The following is a 20,707-nucleotide window of genomic DNA, read 5'->3' on the forward strand; positions in this document are numbered from 1 at the left end:
CTGGGTGGATTTATGGGTGGATTTTATGGTTTGTAAATTACAGCTCAAAAAAGCTGGGGGGTGGGAATCGCTCATAAGGCTGGAGGAGGATGTGCAGGAACGACCCCTAGGCCCCCCGTCGAGAAGGCTCCATCACCTCTACAGCAGCTGACGGTGGAATCACACTGCCCCCGCTGTGATCAGGAACATTGTTCGTACCCAAGAAGCTGCTGATTCGGGAGACTGCTGGCCAAAGCAGGAAGCTGGGGCTCCCACTGCTGGCCCCAGAACCATGTGGCTTCAGCCAGAAACCACCTTGGCTCTCCCCCTCACGTGACTCACCTCCAAATCAATCAAGATTTGGAACTTCAGCAGCCACCCCCAGCAACCTTTCTGTCTCTATGAATCCGACTTAAGTACCTCACAGGACCAGAATCCTACAGTATTTGTCCTTTTGTGTCTCGCTTATCTCACTGAGCATAATGTCTTCAAGGTTCATCCACGTTGTAGCAGGTGCCAGAAACGTCCTCCCTTTTCGAAGGCTGAGTAATAGTCCATTGCGCGGATGGACCACCATTTATCCTTCATCCACCAGTGGACGGTGGGTTTCTCTGAGCTACTGTGAACCATGCTGCTTTGAACGGGAGTGTGCAAACCCTCTTCGAGTCCCTGCTTCCAATTCTCGTGGGTATATCCCCGGAAATGGGATTGTGGGGTCACACGATAATGTGATGCTTAAATTTTTGAGGAGCCAAAGAGGCCTCTAAATGATCTGTGTACGAATCGGCCTCAACAGGGTCCAACAATCTGTGCAAATATAGCTGCCTACACATCTGGGAGACTAGTCTATTCTCCAAAAGGTGCTGAATGGACATATGAATTCATGAACAATCAGGCACAGGGAATCAAAGTCCTTGTCGACCTTCTGCTGACCTTGCCTAGCTCTTTGAAAGAGTCGGCTTCCTTAGCCTCCGTGCTGCCAGTGCCTTCCAGGCTGCCTCCTCTGTCTCACTACTCCCTGTCAGGCTCCTCGTGAACACGTTCACTCAAAGCTGTAACAAAGCCGGGCAGAGACTATAAAGTCCCTCCAGCCGCCAGACTGAAACCCAAGACTTTGCTGCTGCCTCCTCCCTGGGGGCTGTCACCTTGGGAACCACTGGCTGGGGTCGGGGGGTGGGGTGCAGATAGTGAAGGGCCTTCTTGGGTAGACCCCGGTCTCCTAAGACGGGCCTCTGCAAAGCAGCAACAGGCCATGTCGCCATCGAGGATCCAGGCTACGGAATCCACAGTGATGTCACAAAGGCTGGCCACAGGCGGGAACATTCTAGATATCCAGTCTAGAGACGGCTGTCCCCCCTGTGGCTACAGCAGAGGAGGGGGTGACCAAAGCTGATAAAAAGAAGCTGGAGACAGAAGTGGGCACTGCCTTCCTGACGACAGAGAAGGGTAAAAATGTGCTGTGGGTGGAAGGGAGGGGTTGGGAGCTGAGATATTTCAGCTCCTGCCAGGGATGAACCAGTCTGCATACTGGGTGGGGGATGGGCACAGAAGGCACCAGAAAGCAATATTTTAGTAACACAGCCGGCAAGACCCCATTATGCCAATTCTGCCCTCACCACCCATCGCACTTCATTTCCTTCTACGGCCCCCACTTTTCCTTATACTCCAGCCCTGATGGGCTTCATCACATTACTCTCTTTTCTCAGATTCCTTCTCCCTCTCTTCTTTGTCTGGTCACCTCGTACCCCCCCCCCCCCCCCCCCCGCCGCCCTTTCCCATCCCCCCCCCGTTCCGCCCGGTCCCCCCCCCCCCCCTTCTTCTCTGGGCCCCCCCCCCCCCCCCCCCCCCCCGTTTAGAGTAGCCTTGTCCAATCACCCTCGTGACCAGGTGGGACCCCTGTGCCTCCACACAGCTGGACACTCCCAGCCCTCCAACGGACTGTCACTGGGTTTATATGAACGTATGTCTCTTCAGTCCCAGGAGACCAGATGCCTCCCAGACAGTAAGAAGAAGAGAGGCCGAGGGTACTGTGGACACCATGTCCTCGAACAAGCCGAGTCCAAGGGAAAGAGATCACCGAGCAGAAACTAAAGCCAGAGGCGGGGGACTCCCTGGGCCCCGGGTGTGGCGTCCTAGAGAAGGTGGGGCTCCCAGAGAAGCCCCTCGGGGATGGCCAAGGGTGGCTGAGCCAGCGCTGGGATCTTTGAGGTCGTGTGGGGCTGGCTGGGAGCAGGGGAGGGAGGCTGTGAACGAAGGTGGATGCAGTTTGTCACAGGTGCCCGGTCCTTGGTAAGTGCACGGGAGGGTGGCGGGCCCGTCACTGAGCTGCCTGCTCGCTGGCAGGGGGGCCAGTGCATCTGTCTGTCCGCCCGTCCCTGCGCCCTTTTCTGCGTCTCCCCATTCACCTCTGTCTTCCTCCCTTGGCGGCCGTGTCTTTCTCCCTTCCCGCCGCCCTGCCTCTCGCCCCCGACTCTCCCCTGCGTCCTCCGCCCCGCCTGGGCCGCCTTCAGAGCCACAGCCCTGCCCCCTTTCACCTACCTGGGGTCTCCTGGCCCCCGGGCCCCGCCTGCCCACAGGCCCCCGCTACTGGACATCAAGGCGCGACGGCGAGGTGCACCTGCGGCACGAGGACGCCTTCGCCAGCCAGGCGCCCGTCACCGTGCACGACATGGTCATGAACACGGCCATCAAGTACGCCAACTACATCGCGCTCGGCTCCAAGCACAAGACCGGCTGGCACCTGCTCACCTACATCGAGTACTACGAGGAATGCCGGCGCGCCGCCAAGGCCTTCCTCAAGGTACCACGTGCCCTCCCGCGCCTGCGCGCCGCCCGCCTCTGCGCGCTTGCGCACTGCGGCGCCCGCGCCACTGCGCCTGCGCGCTGCTGCTCCTCTGCGGGGCGGGCGCGAATCCTTTCCCCTGGCTCTGCCCTCGTCTGCGCGTTCTTGCTTAAATCACTTAACCTCCCTCATCGAGAGGTGTACCTTCAGTGCCTGTGATCTCTTTCGTTAAACAATGACTTAGGCTACACTTGTGGTGAGCACAGCATCACGTGTAGACTTGCGGAATCACGGTGTTGTGCACGTGAAGCTAATGTAACATTAGGTGTCAGCTGTATTTCAATTAACGTTTTTGAAAAATTACTCATTCTCATCATGCCCTCGTTTCCTCATCTGTAACATGGGGTTCTGAATCTGTTTATATATATATTATATATTATATGTATATTATATTATATACTATATATAATATATATATGTTTATATATATATATTATATATATAATATATATAAACATATATATATTATATACATATATATTTATAATATATATAAATAAATATATAATATTAAAAATAGGAAAGTTCTATATGGCCATATCCATTTTATACTTTATTTGTATTGAATTTAGTATAAAACATTGTTATATTAGGATCTTTGTGTGCAAATACATAAAATAAAACATCATAGCACCTCGCACAAAGGTTTGCTACAAGAATTCAGTGAGCGGACACATATCAAAGAGCTCCTGGCTCGCACGAAGCATTACTCAGCATTTATTCTTATGGTTGTTACTGTTAATGCGTCTCTTCTCCAATGTCTCATCTTTTGAGCAAGGTCATCCCTGATCACCCTGGGTCCCCAAACTCACCCCCCCACACACACACTAATCTCTATCACAGCTCCTTTGAAAATTTTCTGCCCAGCTTTCATGGCCACCTGGTAGTATGATTGTATAATTTATTTGTTTAGCTGGTCAGTTATGAGGGCAAGGGGCCAGTCTGCCTCATTCATTGCAGGCCCCCAGAATCTAGAACAGAACCAGCCCCTTGGGTATGTCTTCAATGAATGAATGCCCATCTATCAGATTAGGAAAGAGGATAAGAGACCTCAAGGGACTTCTCCAGTCAACGTAATAAACAAGGATGCGTGAAGTAGACAGTGGTCCAGAGAAAACTAAAGCAGGGAAGGGGGTAGATGAGCTAGGGGTGGGGGTGGAAATTTTAACATATGGTGGCCAGTGAGAGCCTCTCTGAGAGTGATATTTTCGCAAAGACTTCAACAACTTGGTGGGGGGCAGGGAGCCAAGTGAGTATTTGGGGATAAGCGTTGCAGGTAGTGGGAACAAATGTGCAAAGGCCCTGGGGCAGAACAGTGCCATGCATGTTGACTGAATAGCAAAGAGGCCCATGTGGCTGAAGCAGAATGAGTGGAAAGGAGAGAGGGAGGTGGTGAGGGCAGGGGGTAACGGGGACAGGTCTTGCTGGGTCTTGTGGGGCTTTTACCAGGAGTGAGGTGGGAGCCATGGAGGGCTGTGAGAGGAGGGATGCGCCCAGAGTTGGCTGCTTACAGGCTGCGTGGAAAAAGAGAGACCCGTGGAGGTTGAGATGAAGGCGGTTTGGAGACCTGTGTGGTACCCGGGGAGGGGATAGGAGGTGGTCAGATTCTGAAGGCAGAGCCAACATCATTTCTTGACGGATTGGGTGTCAGAGAGAATGAAAGGCACTGAGGATAATCAAGATTTCCGGCCAGTGCAAGTTGGAGGGACTGCTCCTGACTGAGATTGTGGAGGGCGGGGCCGGCAGAGGGGGGTGGGTAACGTCAGCAATTTTGTTTGGGCCGTGTTGGGTGTGTCGTGCCTGCCTGACGAGGACACTAGGAGTGGGCAGTGGTGCCCAAGAGTCTGGAGTGGACGGGAACGACCCACCTGGGGATGGCGTCACCTGGTCCTGCCAGGACGGGTGAACGTGTATCATCTTGAATGTTTAAGTCAATCCAGATGTCAGCACAAGTGATCACGTGGGAATCCAGAGCTTGAGCCATGCAGATGTTCACCCCAATATTGTATCTAATAAAAGTAGAGGGGAGAAAGGATCTTACTTAAGTATCAACCAGTAAAGCGGGGTGGGGAGGCAGTCGCTAAATTATGACATTTCTCTACAATACAATATCATAGAGGTGTTATATCTGATACCATAGAGAAATATTTCAAGGCTGGGGAGGGGCACCTGGGTGGCTCAGTCGGTTAAGCGGCCGACTTCGGCTCAGGTCATGATCTCGCGGTCCGTGAGTTCGAGCCCCGCGTCGGGCTCTGGGCTGACGGCTCAGAGCCTGGAGCCTGTTTCCGATTCTGTGTCTCCCTCTCTCCGACCCTCCCCTGTTCATGCTCTATCTCTCCCTGTCTCAAAAATAAATAAAATGTTTAAAAATAAATAAATAAAGGCTGGGGAAATAGGATGCATGGTTTTATGAACAATGGTGGGTTATGATCATATAGGGATAAGTACTGCCCAGATTTTGTCAAGTATTTATTCATAAAAATGTCAGGGGTGGGCATTTTGTTTGTCTTTTCTCAGTGTTTTTCAATGTCCATCTATCAGCATTTGGGGCTGGATCATTCTTTTGTGGAGGAGGGGTCTGTCCTGTACGTGAGACAATGTTTCTTAGCAACCCCAGTGCCCGCCCACGCCATGTCAGCACCATCCGCTTCCCCAAACATGTCTCCAGACGTTGCCCAATGTCACCTGGAGAACCCCTGCTCCACATGAATATATATGGTAGCTCGTAATGGGGGGGGGGATGGGCTATTCTATTAGCAAACAGAAGCACCAATGGTCAACAGAGAAAAGAGAGCCCAAGGTTCTCAGCCTGAGGCTCCTGGGCACGTGGGGGCAAGTGGCCGGTGAGCCCCCTGTGCCTCACAAGGGCCTCCTTTCCCAGCTGGGCCTGCAACGCTTCCACAGCGTGGGGATCATGGGGTTAAACTCCGAGGAGTGGGTCATCGCGAGCATTGGTGCTATCATGGCTGGGTAAGAGGTACCGGGTATCGCCCTGGGGTACACGGAGTCAGGAAGCCATCAGCCCAGCAAAGGCTCTTCCCCCCCTCCTTCCACCCCCACCCCCGCTCTTGAATCCATAGGGGTCTCACGGAAGAGTCCCCAGTTCAGGGAGCAAACTAAGGCTCCTGCTTGGTCTGTGCTCAGTGGGATTTGTCAAGGGCCCAGCCCTGGGCACCAGCCAGCTCGCCCTTCCGACACTCTCTACCTGCCGAACTCAAACACATCCTGTGAAGCCCAGCTCCCATGACCCCTCCTCCAAGAAGCCTCCCCAGGGCTCCCCAGTATTGAGACCTCCCTCTACCTGTCCAGACTGTTGGGGGACCCCTGGAAGGCAGGGTCCAAGCCCAAGCTGTCCCTGAGTCCCACCTTCAAACAAGGCATATTGGGGGTGTCAGGGGATGTCTGCCATACTCTACGCCCCACCCAAGGGACTGTCTCTCCTGTGACACAACCGGCCTCCTGGGAGCCCTCCGATTCACCAGTGGGTCCTCACTCCTTGGGTTCTGCTTCCAGAGGCTTCTCCGTTGGCATCTTGTCCACCAACTCTCCAAAAACCTGCCAGGTCATCGCCGAAAGCTCGGAGATGGACATCTTTGTGGTGGATAATGACAGACAGTTGCAGAAAATCATCCAGGTTAGTGACTCGTGCAAAGGCACGAACTTTGCCTAATAAAGAAAAGGAGCCCAATGAGCGATGGACCCACCACCCATGGTCTCTCATGAGATGGGAACCGCGGATTCCACGGATGGATGGGCCCAGGGCCCCTATGGGGTGCCAGGCGAGTGATGTTCTGACCCGGTGCGGGTTCTGGCTCTAACCCCCAACGCACTCCCAACTGGGACTTACACCTTCCTGCTGCGAGCAGGCAGATCCCCTCCTCCCACTTAAAACAAAAATTATTACGGTAAAATGCACACAACGTACAATTTACCCTCTTAACCCTTTTTAGTGTACAATTCTGTGGCATTTAGTACGTTCGTAGTATTGTGGAACCATGACCTCTGTCTGGTTCCAGAACATTCCATCACCTGCAAAGGAAACCCTGTGCCTATTAGTGGGGACTCCTCATTCCCCTGGCCCCAGCCCCTGGCAACCCACTTTCTGTCTCTGTGGACTTGCCTGTTCTGGATGTTTCATCTTATTGGGATGGTACAACACGTCCTATTTGGGGGGAACCCTGAATTTCCCCGGGTCCGGGGCTGATCCGAGTGAGGTGGTTCTGGGCGTGGGCGCGATGGTTCAAAGCAACTCCCTGTGACATGGGGACGCTAAGAGGACCATGACAAGCAGACAGAGGTAAGTAGGCAAAGACGACCACCATGAAACACCCACTAGGATGACTCAAAAAAATTTTTTAAATTTTTAATGTTTATTTATATTTGAAAGAGAGAGAGTGAGGGAGGGGCAGAGAGAGAGGGAGACACAGAATCGGAAGCGGGCTCCAGGCTCTATGCTGTCAGCACAGAGCCCGACGTGGGGCTCGAACTCACGAACCGCGAGGTCATGACCTGAGCCGAAGTCGGACGCTCAACCGACCGAGCCACCCAGGCGCCCCAGGATGACTCCGATTTTAAAACGGGTAATACCGAGCGCTGATGAGGACCTTCACTGTAAGATGGTACCTGCCACCCTGGGAAGCGGTTTGACAGTTTCATGTTAGATAAACACCTACTATGTGGTGCAGCCCGTTCACCCCCGGATATGCACCCAAGAGCAACGAGAACGGGTGTCTCCACTGCGTGTCAGTGTCCGTGGCTGTTCTGTGCGCGATCGCCAGGAACTGGAAACAGCCCACGGACCAGGACGCAGCTGTTTTTCTACGATTCGGACGAACAACAGCGACGGCTGGTCTCCTGACGTGTGAAATCACGTGGCTGCCTCTCGAACGTGCTGAATGGAGGAAGCCGGAGGGAAGGCTATAGACTCCTTGTGATTTGCGTACATAGGAAGCCCCAGAAAGAGCAAAGCTACGGGACAGAAATCTCGATCCGTGGTTGCCAGATGCAAAGGAGGAAAATTGACCAACACGGGGCCCGGGGACACTGTAGGGGGTGACATAAACATTCTACAGCTTGATGAAGGCGGTGGTCACACCGCTCTAAGTTGGTCAACGCGTACGAAACCGTGCGCCTAAAGAGGCGACTTTTACTGCACGGAAATTATTCCTCAATAAATTCCATCCTCTCTTGGTCTTGGTGAGAACGTAAAATGGCGTAGCCACTGTAGGACACAACACGACGTTTCCTCAAAGCTTCAGAGTTACCAGCAATCTCACTGCTGGCTACATACCCAAAAGAAGTGAAGGAAAGATCTCGAAGATTGTTTTTTTTAAGCTTATTTATTCATCTTGTGCGTGTGTGAGAGAGAGAGAGAGCAGGGGAGGGGCGGAGAGAGAGGGAGAGAGAGAATCCCAGGCTGTCTGCACGGAGCCTGACACAGGGCTCGATCCCACAAGCTGTGAGTGAGATCATGACCTGAGCCGACATCAAGAGTCAGACGCTTAACCAACTGAGCCACCCAGGCCCCCCCCCCCCCCGAAGATATTATTTGTTCGCTCAAGTGCACAGCAGTAGTATTCACAGAAGTCAAAATGTAGAAATAACCCAGTGTCCGCTGATGGATGAATGGACAAACACAATGTGGTCCATCCAAACAATGGAATATTATCCAGCCTTAGGAAGGAAGGAAGGGCATTCCTTTTTTAAAAACGTTTATTTATTTTTTAAATGTTTACTTTTGAGAGAGAGAGAGAGAGAGAGAGAGACAGAGGGAGGGTGGGGGAGGGCAGAGAGACAGGGAGACACAGAATCCGAAGCAGGCTCCAGGCTCGGAGCTGTTAGCACAGAACCCGACGCGGGGCTCAAACCCACGAACCCGTGAGATCATGACCCGAGGCGAAGTTGGACGCTTAGCTGTCTGAGCCACTCAGGTGCCCCAGGAAGGGACATTTCTACACCTGCTACAATACAGATGGACCTTGAAGATACTGTGCTCAGTGACAGAAGCCGGACACAGAAGGACACGTCCTGCACGACCCCACTCGCAGGAGGTCCCCGGAGGAGTCCCGTCCACAGAGACAGAGAGTAGATGGTGGGAGCCAGGGCTGGGGCAAGGGGGTGAGGAGTCCGTGCTTCATGGGGACAGAGTCTCAGTTTGGGGGAGATGAGAAAGTTTTGGGGTTCTGTTTCACATGAATGCAGATATAATTAACACCACCAACTATATGCTTAAAAGTAGTTAAGGTGTTAAACTTTGTTGTATATTATTTTTACCACGATTCTAATTTTCTATGTCTATTAAATAAGTAAATAAACCCAAGACAGGGTCTGTGCAGGTGACAAGGTATGTGCAGCCTGGGTCATTAGCCACCTGGAAGGTGAGCCCCTGCGAAGGTGGGGTCGCAAACTCAGATGCTAAGGGGCCAGTGCAAGATGTAAATAGTGAAACTTACACTGCTCGGCTGTCCTCACTGACCTCTGCTCTTTGCCATTCGTCTTGTTTGAACCTCAGTTAGAGGGCCACGTCTGGGACAGCAGATGGCTGCTCTGGGTCCTGTACTTTCCCCCCAGGTGATACCTATTTGCTGACATGTCCCACGTTTTCATCTCCAGCTTTCCCAATGGTTGCACTGGGACGCCTAAGAAGCATCTCAGACGCAGCCTATCCAGACCTAACCTCCCGATCTTCCCGCCCACAACCTGCACCTTCCCTCCGAGTTTCCTGTCTCAGGTGGCGGGTACTTCCTCCCTCCAGATTCCCGGGTCCCCTCTCTCAGGAAATCCTGTTGGCTCTGGGGGATCAGCAGAATGATGGCCGAAGACGTCCACGTCCTAATTCCCGGAGCCTGTGATCCGGGCGCCTCCCGTGGCTAAAAAGCATTTTGCTCTTAGGATTAAGAGTAAGGCCCTTCAGATGGGAGATGATCCTGGATTATCCGGGTGGGTCTCCTATAATCACACGAGCCCCTCAAAGCACAGAACTTTCTCCAGCTGGAGACGGGAGACGTGAGGCAGAAGGGACGGCAGAGAGATTCAAAGCAGGAGAGGAACGCACCCCACCCTGTTTCTGGCTTTGAAAATGGAGGAAGGGACCACGAGCTAGGGGATATGGCGCTATCTAGAAGCCGAGAATGGCCTTCAGCTGACAGCCAGGAGGGAGACAGGCAGACCTCGGTCCTACATCTGCAAGGATCTGAATTCTGCCAACAACTCAAATGAGCCAGGGTCCCAATGAACAATCCTCCGTGGAGCCTCCAGAAAGGGACCCAGCACCCACACCTGGATTTGGGGATTATGAGACTCTAAGCAGAGACCTGACCAAATCACGCAATATGTGGTACCTTAGTGGCCCCTATCAGCCGTAGGAAACTAGTGCAGTCTGCCTTCAGAATGTGCCCAGGACCCCCCAACATCAAAATCAAAACACAACCACCACAACTAAAGTCCCAATTCAAAAACCGGGCCAAGGACTTAAGTACCTCTCTCTAGAGAAGAAACGAAGAGGCCGATGAGCCGGTGAAAAGATGCCCAACACTTAACGTCATCGGGGAAAAACGCAGAGTGAAGCCACGAAACACCCCTTTGCGCCCACGAAGCCAGTTATTATCAGAAAAGCAGAGGGGCGTCTGGGTGGCTCAGTCGGTTGAGCGTCCGACTTCGGCTCAGGTCATGATCTCGCGGTTCGTGGGTTCGAGCCCCGCGTCGGGCTCTGTGCTGACAGCTCGGAGCCTGGAGCCTGCTTTGGGATCTGTGTCTCCCTCTCTCTCTGCCCCTCCCCTGCTTTCTCTCTCTCTCTCTCAAAAAAAATAAATTAATTTAAAAAAGAAATTAAAAAAAGAAAAGCGGGTGACAAATGTCAGGATGTGGAACAAGCTGGAAAAGTCTGGCGGCTCCTTACAAAGCCAAACGTAGAATGATCCCGTGACCCAGCGATCCTGCTCCCAGGTGTCCCCCCCAAGAGAATGGGGCACAAGTGTGCACACAAAAACCCGTGCACAGACGTCCACAGCAGCCAAAGCATGGGGACGGCCCAGCTGCCCACCACCCCGTGAACGGACAAGCAAACTGCGACCCATCCACACACCGGAGCGGTCGTTCAGCCGCAGGAGGAGTGAGGCGCTTGCACGCGGATGGATCTCGAAAACGTGACGCTCGGGGAAAGCGGCACATAGCGTGGGATTCCACGTGTCCGAAACCTCTGGAACCGGCACGTCCGAGGAGGCAGAGCGGATCCGTGGTTTCCAAGGGCTGGAGGACGGAGGAAGGGAGTCACCGCTGATGGGCCCCGGCTTCCCTTTCGGGGAGATGGAATGTTCTGGAACCGGACAGAGGGTGACGGTCGCATGACGTGAATTTAGCGGTGCTAAGCGCCGCTGCATCGCCCGCTCTGACATGGTTACAATGGCAAATTCATGTGCCTTTTGACACAATAAAAGGGAAGGCGGGGAGCGCCCTGGCCGCCCGTGGTAGGAAGCGCTGGGGCTCGGGGCTGAGCTGTCGCCGGCTCTCAAGCCCTGCGCCTGCTGAGCCCCGCGGTATCTGGCAGATCCAGGGCTACTTGAAGCACCTCAAGGCCATTGTCCAGTACAAGGAGGAGATCCGGACCCGGCTGCAGAACCTGTATTCTGTAGGTCCTCACCGGGAGCCGGTGGGGGGGCGGGGGGGGGGGGGGGAGGGGCTCGGCCCCGGGGGTGGAGGTCACAGGCCCCACCCACCGCCACCCCCGTGAGTGCACGCGGCACCCTCTCCGCAGTGGAGGGGCTTCCTGGACCTGGCAGACGGCGTCTCGGAAGACACGCTAAACCAGGTCATCGACTCCCAGAAGCCCAACCAGTGCTGCGCCCTGCTCTACAGCGTGTCGGTCGCCGGCCCCCCAAAGCCCGTGATGCTCAGCCACGACAACGTGAGCGTCCCGCCCGGAGCCGGCAGGCTGGGGCTCCCGGCCTCGCGTGGTGGACGAGCGCGTGCTCCCGGGGGTCGCGGGCAGAATGGCCCACGGGAGACAGCTAAGGTGCCTTGCAGATCACGTGGACCACGGAGACCGCTGCCCAGACCCTGTCTTATAAGTGCCCCCCGGAGGAACAGGAGGTCCTGGTGAGCTACCTCCCGCTCAGCTACCTGACGGCCCAGCTCTTCGACGTGTGGGTCTCCATCTCTGTCGCCGGAGCCCTCTACTTTGCCCAGCCGGATGCTCTGAGGGTGAGGCAGAGCTCCTGGGTCCCCTGCCGCGGTGGGTGCAGGGGTGGTGGGGGAGGCCGGCCGGGCTGGGGGGGGGTGGTCACCCTGAGCAGGGGAGGGGCTCACCCCAGCACTGGGATCCCCACCCGGTGCCCCGCCGGTGGCTGTGCGACCTTGGTCCTTCGCCTCCCTGCGCCTCAGTTTCCCCAACTGTAAAGTGAAGGGGGTGAGCGGACAGGAGCTAGTGTCGTGCAGGATGGGGAGCGTGTATCTGGCTCCTCTCGCAGCGAGAAAATTCCCAGTGCAGGAAGCTTAACTGAGCCATTAAAAGCATATTAGTGGAAACAACCCAAGGGCCCATCAACAGATAGATGGATAAAGAAATGAGTTCCGTCCGTACAATAGAATGTGATCCAGCCTTAGGAAGGGAGGACTTCCTGCCGCCCGTCACCGCGTGGACGGACCCGGAGGACACCGTGCACGGTGACAGGAGCCGGACGGAGAAGGACACGTCCCGCGTGACCACACTCACAGGGGGTCCCCAGAGGAGTCCCGTCCACAGAGAAAGAGAGTGGATGGTGGGAGCCAGGGGTGGGGAGTCCGTGCTTCATGGGGACAGAGTCTCAGTCTGGGGAGATGGAAAGTTCTGGAGGCAGAGGGCAGGGGCGGCTGCACGATAGCGAGTGCCCTTGATGCCCCTGAGCTGTGCGCTTAGAGGTGGTGAAAATGGTGTTTGGTGAATTTTACTTCCAGTTGAAAAAAAAAAAAAAAGCACACGAGGTCACTGACATACATCATGAAACATCAGTCACTCTCCGAATGTAGAAAAACACAAAATTCCCATCAAGACAGGAATTAGGGGGGAACGAACACTGACATCGTTGCCCGGATCCTTAGGACTCCCTCAGCCAAGGGGCTCGAAGGCTTTTCCTGCGAAGGGCCAGGCAGTAAGTGATCTAGGCTTCCCTACATCGTGTACGTTCCCAGGGAGAGACCACGTACCTGCAGGTTCCCCGCGGCCCAAACCGGAAAACTTTACGGACGACCAAAGTTTCGGTTTCGTGCTTTCACTCGTCACAAAAGTTTCCCTCCCGGAACTCCTGAGAGGCCTTTTCATAACGTCCAAGCCATCTCGGCTCTGGGGCTGGCCTCTGCCATCCCTGTCCTGGCCGGTAGAAAGGCTGGCTCGGGCGGGCGCAGTGGGATTTGCCTCGCTTGGTACAGATTTCACTCGCCAGCGTTCAGGGTCAATGTTTCGGTGGTGGTCTCGCTGTGGGGACCTTTCCCGGTACCTGGAAGGAGGTCTGGAAAGAGTGACAAGGGCGGAGTTTGTCCGTCCCCGTGCCCTACTTCCTCCTGTTCTCTCCTTCCGACCCCCATCCCTCCCTCTGTATCTCGTCTCGTCTCTCCCTCCCTCCATCTCTGGGGGTCTCTGTATCCGCACCTTCCCTTCCCGGCTCTTCTCCACACACCCCTTCACCCCGACTCAGGGGTTCTGGGAGAGGGTGGACAGGACCAGAGACAGCCAACGGCGCGTTGAGCCACCTGGGGAAGGACACGGATCCTGCGTGTCCCGCTGATGGGGGCAGTTGGGAGCAGATGGTCCCTGCCATCCCCGCCGGAGCTCTGGCCGCGGCTGTTAACTGCCCCCCTGCCCCACTCACCACACGGCTCCCGGCCGGGGCGGCGGGAAGGACTTCCAGCACCTGGCCCTGCCGCGGGGCGGGGGGGCGGCCGAGGGCCCAGGGTGCCCGTGGCAGGGGGGGAGGGGGGGGGGGCTTGGCGGGGTGCCCACTGTGCCGTGTGGTGCAGGGCTCCCTGATAGACACGCTGCGGGAGGTCAAGCCCACCATGTTCTACGGCGTCCCGTGGGTCTGGGACAGATTGCTGGACAGCCTGAAGACCAGCCAGCTGGCCTCCACCCCGTTCCGGAGGAGGCTCGACAAGTGGGCCATGTGTCTGGGGCTCAGGACCAACAAAAGGCAGATGTTGGGGTGAGGCTGGGTCTCAGGGCCGCCCGGGGTGGTGGGGGGGGGGGGGGGGGGGGGCGCGTCGGGGCCGGGGGCGGAGTCCGGAGGCCCAGCTCTGCTCCCCCTGCGTCTGCTCCTCAAGGCAGACCCGCACCCCCGTGTGCTTCAGCCTGGCCAAGAGGCTGACCTTCAACCAAGCACGGAGGTTCCTGGGCCTGCAGCGTTGTCGCCAGTACTTCAACCTGGGCACGGGGCTCTCCGGAGCCACCACGGAGTACTTCCTCAGCCTCAACATGCCCATCTGTGAGCTCTACGGCTTGTCAGAGAGCACGGGCGTCCACACGCTGACCAGGCAGGAGGCCTTCCGGCTGCTGAGGTGGGTGTGGGTGTGGGTGGGGGGACGGGCGGGGCTGGCCTTGAACCCCCCCTCCCCCCCTCCCCCGCTCGCTCCTGGACCAGGTGGGTGCCCGCTATCACCCGGCCCTGTCCCCACCCCCCCCACCCCGCCGGGGAACGCAGACCCAAAGGCCAATGAGTGAAAGCAGGTGGACCCAGGTGCGGCATGACCTGGAGCCCTTCCGATTTGTTTTTTTGTTTTGTAATTCGCAAACCATCATTTTTACTAATGGCCGATTATTTCTGCCCCCCCCCCCCCCCCCGCACACCTTGGGAGAGAACACATTCACTGCTGTTGTAAAGGCTGCAACAAACGTTATTTCCTGGTCCCCGGGGGTGGGGGTGGGGGTGGGGGCGGCGGCTGGGAATTTAGGGGCGCTGCTTTGTAGCTTGTGGTTCTGGGTCCCTGACGAGGTCGAGCTGCTGGCCCCAGTTCCTCAGTTGGGGGTCCTCCTACCACGGCATCCGCTCCCCTCATACGAGAGACCCCCCGAGAGAGCAAGGTGGACGCCACCCTCTCCTTCGGGACAGCAAATAAATGTACGGGACACCCAGGGACGTTTGAAATTTCAGATAAACAACACCTTTCGGATTATTTTAAAGTATCGGTATAGCCCCCTACGATATCTAGGACGTCCTTGTACTAACCCCAAATCTTGTAATCGAGAGCACCTAATCCTAACCACTAGACCACCAGGGAGCGACTGAACTTGTAATTGAAATAGACATCTTACGGGGTTCCTCCCATTTGATCTGGCAACCCTATCACGGCCTCACCTCAGAAGTGGCCCTTCGTTATTTCTGCCGCTTCTGACGGGTCGTGCAGATCAGCCCCATCCAGGGTGGGAGGGTGTGGATTCTGGGTGGGCAAAGGGATCTTTGGGAGCCACCCAGGAGGCCGGCTACTGCAGCCTCCGATCTAGTTGGGGGGTCCCCCGCATGCTTCCCGGAGGATTCGTGCCGAGTTGAAAGAAGAACGGGACAGAACAGGCGACCGGGGCGAGAGTCACGGCCCTTCTGGTGCGCCGGCTTTCTCTCCTGTCCTGGATCTTCCTCACCTGGGGCTCACCTCTCCAACGGGGACCGTTTTCAAAGATAAAACCAGACGCTACTTAAAGCGACAGGGGCAGATTTTACGCAGTACGACCGCGGCCGCGAGGAGGGTCCAGTACGATCGGACCTCCATTTCCATTTGGGCCGAGGGGACCGGACATCTTAGAGTCTGTGGGGTAGGGGAGGCTGGTGGGGGCTTGAGTGGTCTGGGAAATGGCAGTCGCACACACACACAAAAAGCAAGAAGGGAGGGGGTTCAGTAACTCATCTGGGGTCCGCAGACCGGCGCCGCTCTAGAGAGAAATAAACTCCTCGCGCGTTTCTGGAAGGAGGCGATGGTGTAGGTCAGTGCCTGCCGCCCCTCCGCGGTGGGGCCCGTTACCTCCCACAAGAGCTGGAGGAGAGAGCCAGAGTTTATCTCCCGAATGTTTGCATTTCAAAGGGAGGAGACCGTTCTGGGGAGTAGATTTGCATCTCAAAGGGCGGAGAAAGGACTTATTCGCAAGCTTTTTAAAGGAGCTAGTCTACAGGGGGGAGGTTTAAGCGGCCATCTGGGAAATTCTCCTGGCAGCTCGGGGTTTTCTCAGGCAGGAATGCGGGGGGCAGGGGGATGGAGTCATCCTGGGGATGGGGCCCGCGCTTTCAGAAACGCGAATATGTTCTCAGGTCTTCCTGTGTGGGAGTGGATGCAATCGTTCGAGCACAGAGCCTGCGGCTCTTAGACGGCAAGGCTAGGACCCAGCGAGAAGAGGGCTCAGAGGAGCCCGACCAGAGTTTGGTCAAGGAGAGACTCACCACCCTTGGTGCACCTTGGCTTTGGGGGAGGTGGGATCAACTTTCAGCAGAGACAGGACACAGAGCCAGTCACGAAGCACTTACTCACCTCGACCCCCAAACCCAGAGAGGCAGGGCAGAAAGGGGGTCAGGCAGGGAGGCTGAAGGAAGGGGAGGTTACTCGGCCGCTGGGAGGTGGTTTTGGGAGTTTCTGGTCCGGGCCCCAGCGATGCTTCCTAGGTAGCTGCTACGCCTGTGTCACACCCCTAGGGTTACAGCGGGGACACCAGGCGTCACAGAATCCCTCCCACGCGGGGTGTGGGGCTTGCAGTCTAGGCAGCCAGAGACAGCCCTTGATTCTTCCAGATCATTCCACACAAGCCGTAAAGCGGCCCGCGGTAAGTGGTGTTCGCAGACGTGAAGTCACAACAGGGGCCGCTCACTGAAGGCTCTCAGCTTCCATTCATTCTTTTTGGGCAGTTTGCGCATTCAGGGAGGGTCTGAACCTGAACTCGGAGCTCGCGCTGCCCTGGGGCCTGGGCGTCGGCCCTCATGGGGTGTGTCTTAGCTTAGCTCAGGGCTGGCGTAACGGAGCGCCCCAGACCGGAGGGGGTGGGGGGCTTAAACCACAGAGATTTACTCTCAGTTCTGGAGGCTGCAAGCCCAGGATCAAGGTGCCGTGGATTCGGTTCTGGGGGAGGGCCTCTCTCTGACTTGGGGACGGCCGTCTCCTCTCCGTGTCTTTGCGCGGTGGGAGAGGCCTAGCAAGCTCACTCTGGTGTCTCTTCGTGAAGGACATCAGACTCATCACGAAGGCCCCACCCTCAGGGCCTCATCTAAACCTAATCGCCTCCAAATACCACCCCGTTGGGGGTTAGGAATTTGAGGGTGACGCAATTCAGTCCGGGCAGGGTGCATCCTGGGTGTTGGCTGGGCCAGCTTGGAGGCCCTGCCCTGAGTCTCCAGACAGCCTGGGGGAAGCAGGGCAAGGACGGGGGTCTAGGTGCCAGGACAGCAACCCTCGAACTTTGAGAGGTGAAGCAAAAGCATCTTCCCCCTGCCCCCATTTCCAAGGAGATAAGCAGATGGTAAGCTGCCTCATTCTCGCCTGGATCATGGCTTCCTCTCCTTCCCAGCAACCAATTCCACCCAGATGGTGTCTTGAGTTTACCTGTCCCTTGCCTTGTCCCCCATACTTACCTGTGGGTTCCCCAGGGGCCGGGGGCCGAGTGACGTGCGTCCACGTGCCCTGCAAGCTTGGCTTTGAGTCAGGGTGGGCCAAGCCTTCCCTCCCTGGGGGACCGCACCCTGTTTCCCTTCTCCATCTGTCCCCTACTTTGGATCTATGGGACTCTAGCAGCCAGGCAGGCAGAAGAGGCCCAGGATCTGACACCTGTGTGCCTGGGGGCAGAGGGGCAGCGAGCAGGGGGCACCCCTAAGCCAGTGGGGATCTGTATCTGGTGTCTATAATCACCCGCTCCCTGACCACTGTCCCCAGCTGTGGGAAGTCCCTCCCCAGCACCCGCACCAAGACCCAGAAAGAGGATGACGATGGCATTGGGGACATCCACATTTGGGGCCGGAACATCTTCATGGGGTACCTCGACGATGAGGAGAAAACCCAGGAGAAGATTGATTTCCATGGCTGGCTGCGCACGGGGGACCTGGGCTTTTTGGACGATGATGAATTCCTCTACGTCACGGGCAACGAAAGGGGTGAGCAAGACCAGGCTGCAGGGTGCTCTCTGCCTCTGACCAGGCCCCACGGGGCTGCTGCGGACGGTGGTGCAGGTTGCACACAGCACGATGATGAGGGACGACTGAAGTCCAGCTTGGAGGAAGGGGCACCCTTTGTATGCTGTCTATCTCTATCTCCGTTGTTTCTGAGCATCCAGGGGTGGCTCTGGGCTCCAGGACAGCTGACTTGATGTAGCTTTTCAGGACCACAAGCCTCCTCTCTCTCTGCCTGCAGATCTCATCACCCTCAGTTCAGGTGAGAAGATCAACCCGAACCCCATCGAGGAGCGGGTGAAGAGGCACATTCCCATTGTCCGCTACGTCGTGCTGGTGGGCCAGGACGCCCCATACCTCTGTGCGCTGCTCACGCTCAAGGTACCTCCGCTGGTTTTGAGCCTCGTGGCAAGTCTGGGGTGTTGGCTGGATCCTGGTTTCAAGATGGGGAGACTGGGGCGCCTGGCGGGGGGGGTTCAGTCGGTGGTGAAGCGTCTGACTCTTGGTTTCCGCTCAGGTCATGATCTCGCGGTTTGTGAGTTCAAGCTCTGCATCAGGCTCTGTGCTGACAGTGCGGAGCCTGCTTGGGATTCTCTCCCTCTCCCTCTCTCTCTCTGCCCCTCCCCTACCCATGAGTGTGCACCCTCTCTCAAAATAAACTTAAAAAAAGGGGGGGGGGAGGGCACCTGCCTGGCTCCGTCGGTTGAGTGTCTGACTTCGGCTCAGGTCATGATCTCACGGTTCGTGGGTCCAAGCCCCGCCTCGGGCTCTGTGCTGACAGCTCGGAGCCTGGAGCCTGTTTCGGATTCTGTGTCTCCTTCTCTCTCTCTGCCCCTCACCCACTCACACTCTGTCTCTGTCTCTCTCAAAAATAAACAAACATAAAAAATTAAAAAAAAAAAAAAAAAAAAAAGATGGGGAGACCGAGGCTGGGAGAGGAGAGGCAGTGGGTTGGTTGCTCAGTGCCAGCTCCCCATGTCGTGGGCCTGGGGCATTGGCTGTGCCTGTAGGGGAGAAGCTCCTGGCCTGTTTCCAGAAAAATGGCAGAGGGACTTGAGCCCAGCCCACCCAGCCCCCAGGAAGCGGGGAGGTGCTGGGCAGGTGTCCCAGGCTGAGCCCGCTTCCTCATTTGTACAATGGGGGCGGGGACCTGGCCCTCCCAGGGTCGGGACCATGAGCGCGAGCCCCGGCACGGGGAGCCGGCCTCGGGGGCCGTGTGAGAGCCACCTGACCCGCCTTCCCCGAACGACAGTGCCAGATCAACACGGACACGGGGGAGCCTCGGAACACGCTGACCAGCGAGGCGGTCGCTTTCTGCCGGCAGCTCAAGAGCCAGTCCACCAGGCTGTCGGACATCGTTTGTGACAGAGACCCGGTGGTCACAGAGTTCATCAGTCAGGGGATCGATGCTGCCAATGCAGAGGTCACCTCCAACAGCGCCAAGATCGTCAAGTGGACCATCCTTGAGACGGACTTCTCCATGGCCGGAGGGCAGCTGGGTGAGTGGGCACGGGCCGGGAAAGGGGTCCGGGTGCGGTCGCTCACAGCCAAGGCACTGGGGTGCTCATTAAAATGCCACCATCTCCCGGGCTGGGATCCCTGGCACCTGCATTTTTAACCAGCACCTCTGAGGAATCTGGCAGGCGGTTGCCCGCGGTGGTCCCCAGGCAGGGTGGGCACAGGGCATTCGGAGACAGGCCTCTCGGACCCCTCTTCCCCGGGCCCCTCAATCCAGTCACCCCTCTGTGTCCTTAGGACAGATCTGGCTCACCGACACCTCATCCTGCGGGGGGTGGGGGGGGGTGGAGGCCCCACCTTGGACGTGATTCTGTTTCAGGGGCAACCGCCAAACTGAAGAGGGCCAACGTGGGCAAGATGTACCAGCCTGAGATTGAAAGGTTTTACTCGGAGAAGAATGAATACTAGCAGTGGGGGGGGGGGGGGGGGGGGGCTTCCTGCTGCCTCAGGAGACCGCCTGCCGTGGGCCTCCTCCGTCCCCCATTGGATGATCACAGAGCCACCTTCCGGTGGGAGGGAAGCCCCCAGCGATGCCCGCTACCCCTCCCCGGTTTTCGCTAAGCCACCCCTCTGGGGCAGTGTTTCAGATTCAAAGGTAAAAGGACGATGAAAGTGGTTTCGCCAAAGCAGTGGTGTTTACCCGGGGTGGTCCTGCACCCCCAGAACATGTGTGGGGACGTCTAGGGGACATTTTGGGTTTGTCCCAACTAGGCAGGCAGGTGCTAGGGGCGCTCGGTGGGGGGAGGCCAGTCAGGGCTGTTGCCCCACAGCCCACAGTGCACAGGGGAGCCCCCCACACCAGGAAAAACTGCCTGGCCACAAAAGGTCCATTGGGGCTGCGAACGGAAGGCTCTGGAAAAGTCAAAAACAGGGCTGATAAAGCTGCTAGGTTTCTTTCTCCACTCTGAGAATCTGCACCGTCTACCTGAGAAGCCGATCCCGCTGCACCGCCCGGTAAACCTCTCGGGAGCCGGTGCAGGAACATCCCAGCCCCCAGCCCCCCACCGCTGTTTGCAGTCACCTAGTCACCTGGAGAGAAGGGCCGAGGCCTCGCCGGGAACCCACCAGACGCCAGGGCAACACGCGCTCGACAGTTACCGTTGCAACCAAAATGCTAACAGGAAACTTCAGAACAGCAAGGTAAAGAAAACGCTCTGAAGCTCAGGCTGATTAGTTCCGTGAGGAAAGCGAGCATGCAAGCCTGTGCGGGGAAACTCTGAAAAGGGAAGAATAATTAACGAAGCCGGGGCGGGGCGGGGGGGGGGGC

At 56.7% G+C, this 20,707-nt stretch overlaps 1 protein-coding gene across 2 annotated transcripts; it reads left to right on the forward strand.

Annotated features, from left to right (window-relative positions):
* The first annotated feature begins 1,293 nt into the window (after positions 1-1,293).
* Positions 1,294-20,056, forward strand: LOC125928912 (long-chain-fatty-acid--CoA ligase ACSBG2-like). Of its 2 annotated transcripts, none has more exons than XM_049639731.1 (14): positions 1,294-1,425; positions 1,954-2,078; positions 2,556-2,779; positions 5,703-5,791; positions 6,335-6,455; positions 11,367-11,447; positions 11,574-11,723; positions 11,843-12,019; positions 13,811-13,992; positions 14,111-14,344; positions 17,690-17,907; positions 18,164-18,303; positions 19,175-19,421; positions 19,760-20,056. In XM_049639731.1, the coding sequence occupies exons 2-14, from the start codon at positions 2,018-2,020 to the stop codon at positions 19,846-19,848; spliced, it is 2,013 nt and encodes a 670-aa protein (XP_049495688.1). In that variant the 5' UTR covers positions 1,294-1,425; positions 1,954-2,017; the 3' UTR covers positions 19,849-20,056. The 2 variants fall into 2 exon arrangements, with proteins under 2 accessions (XP_049495688.1, XP_049495689.1); XM_049639732.1 differs by having other exon boundaries at positions 1,295-1,425; positions 14,138-14,344.
* The last annotated feature ends 651 nt before the right edge of the window (positions 20,057-20,707 follow it).

The sequence above is a fragment of the Panthera uncia genome, chromosome A2 (assembly GCF_023721935.1).
Source record: "Panthera uncia isolate 11264 chromosome A2, Puncia_PCG_1.0, whole genome shotgun sequence".
Lineage (NCBI taxonomy): Eukaryota > Metazoa > Chordata > Mammalia > Carnivora > Felidae > Panthera > Panthera uncia.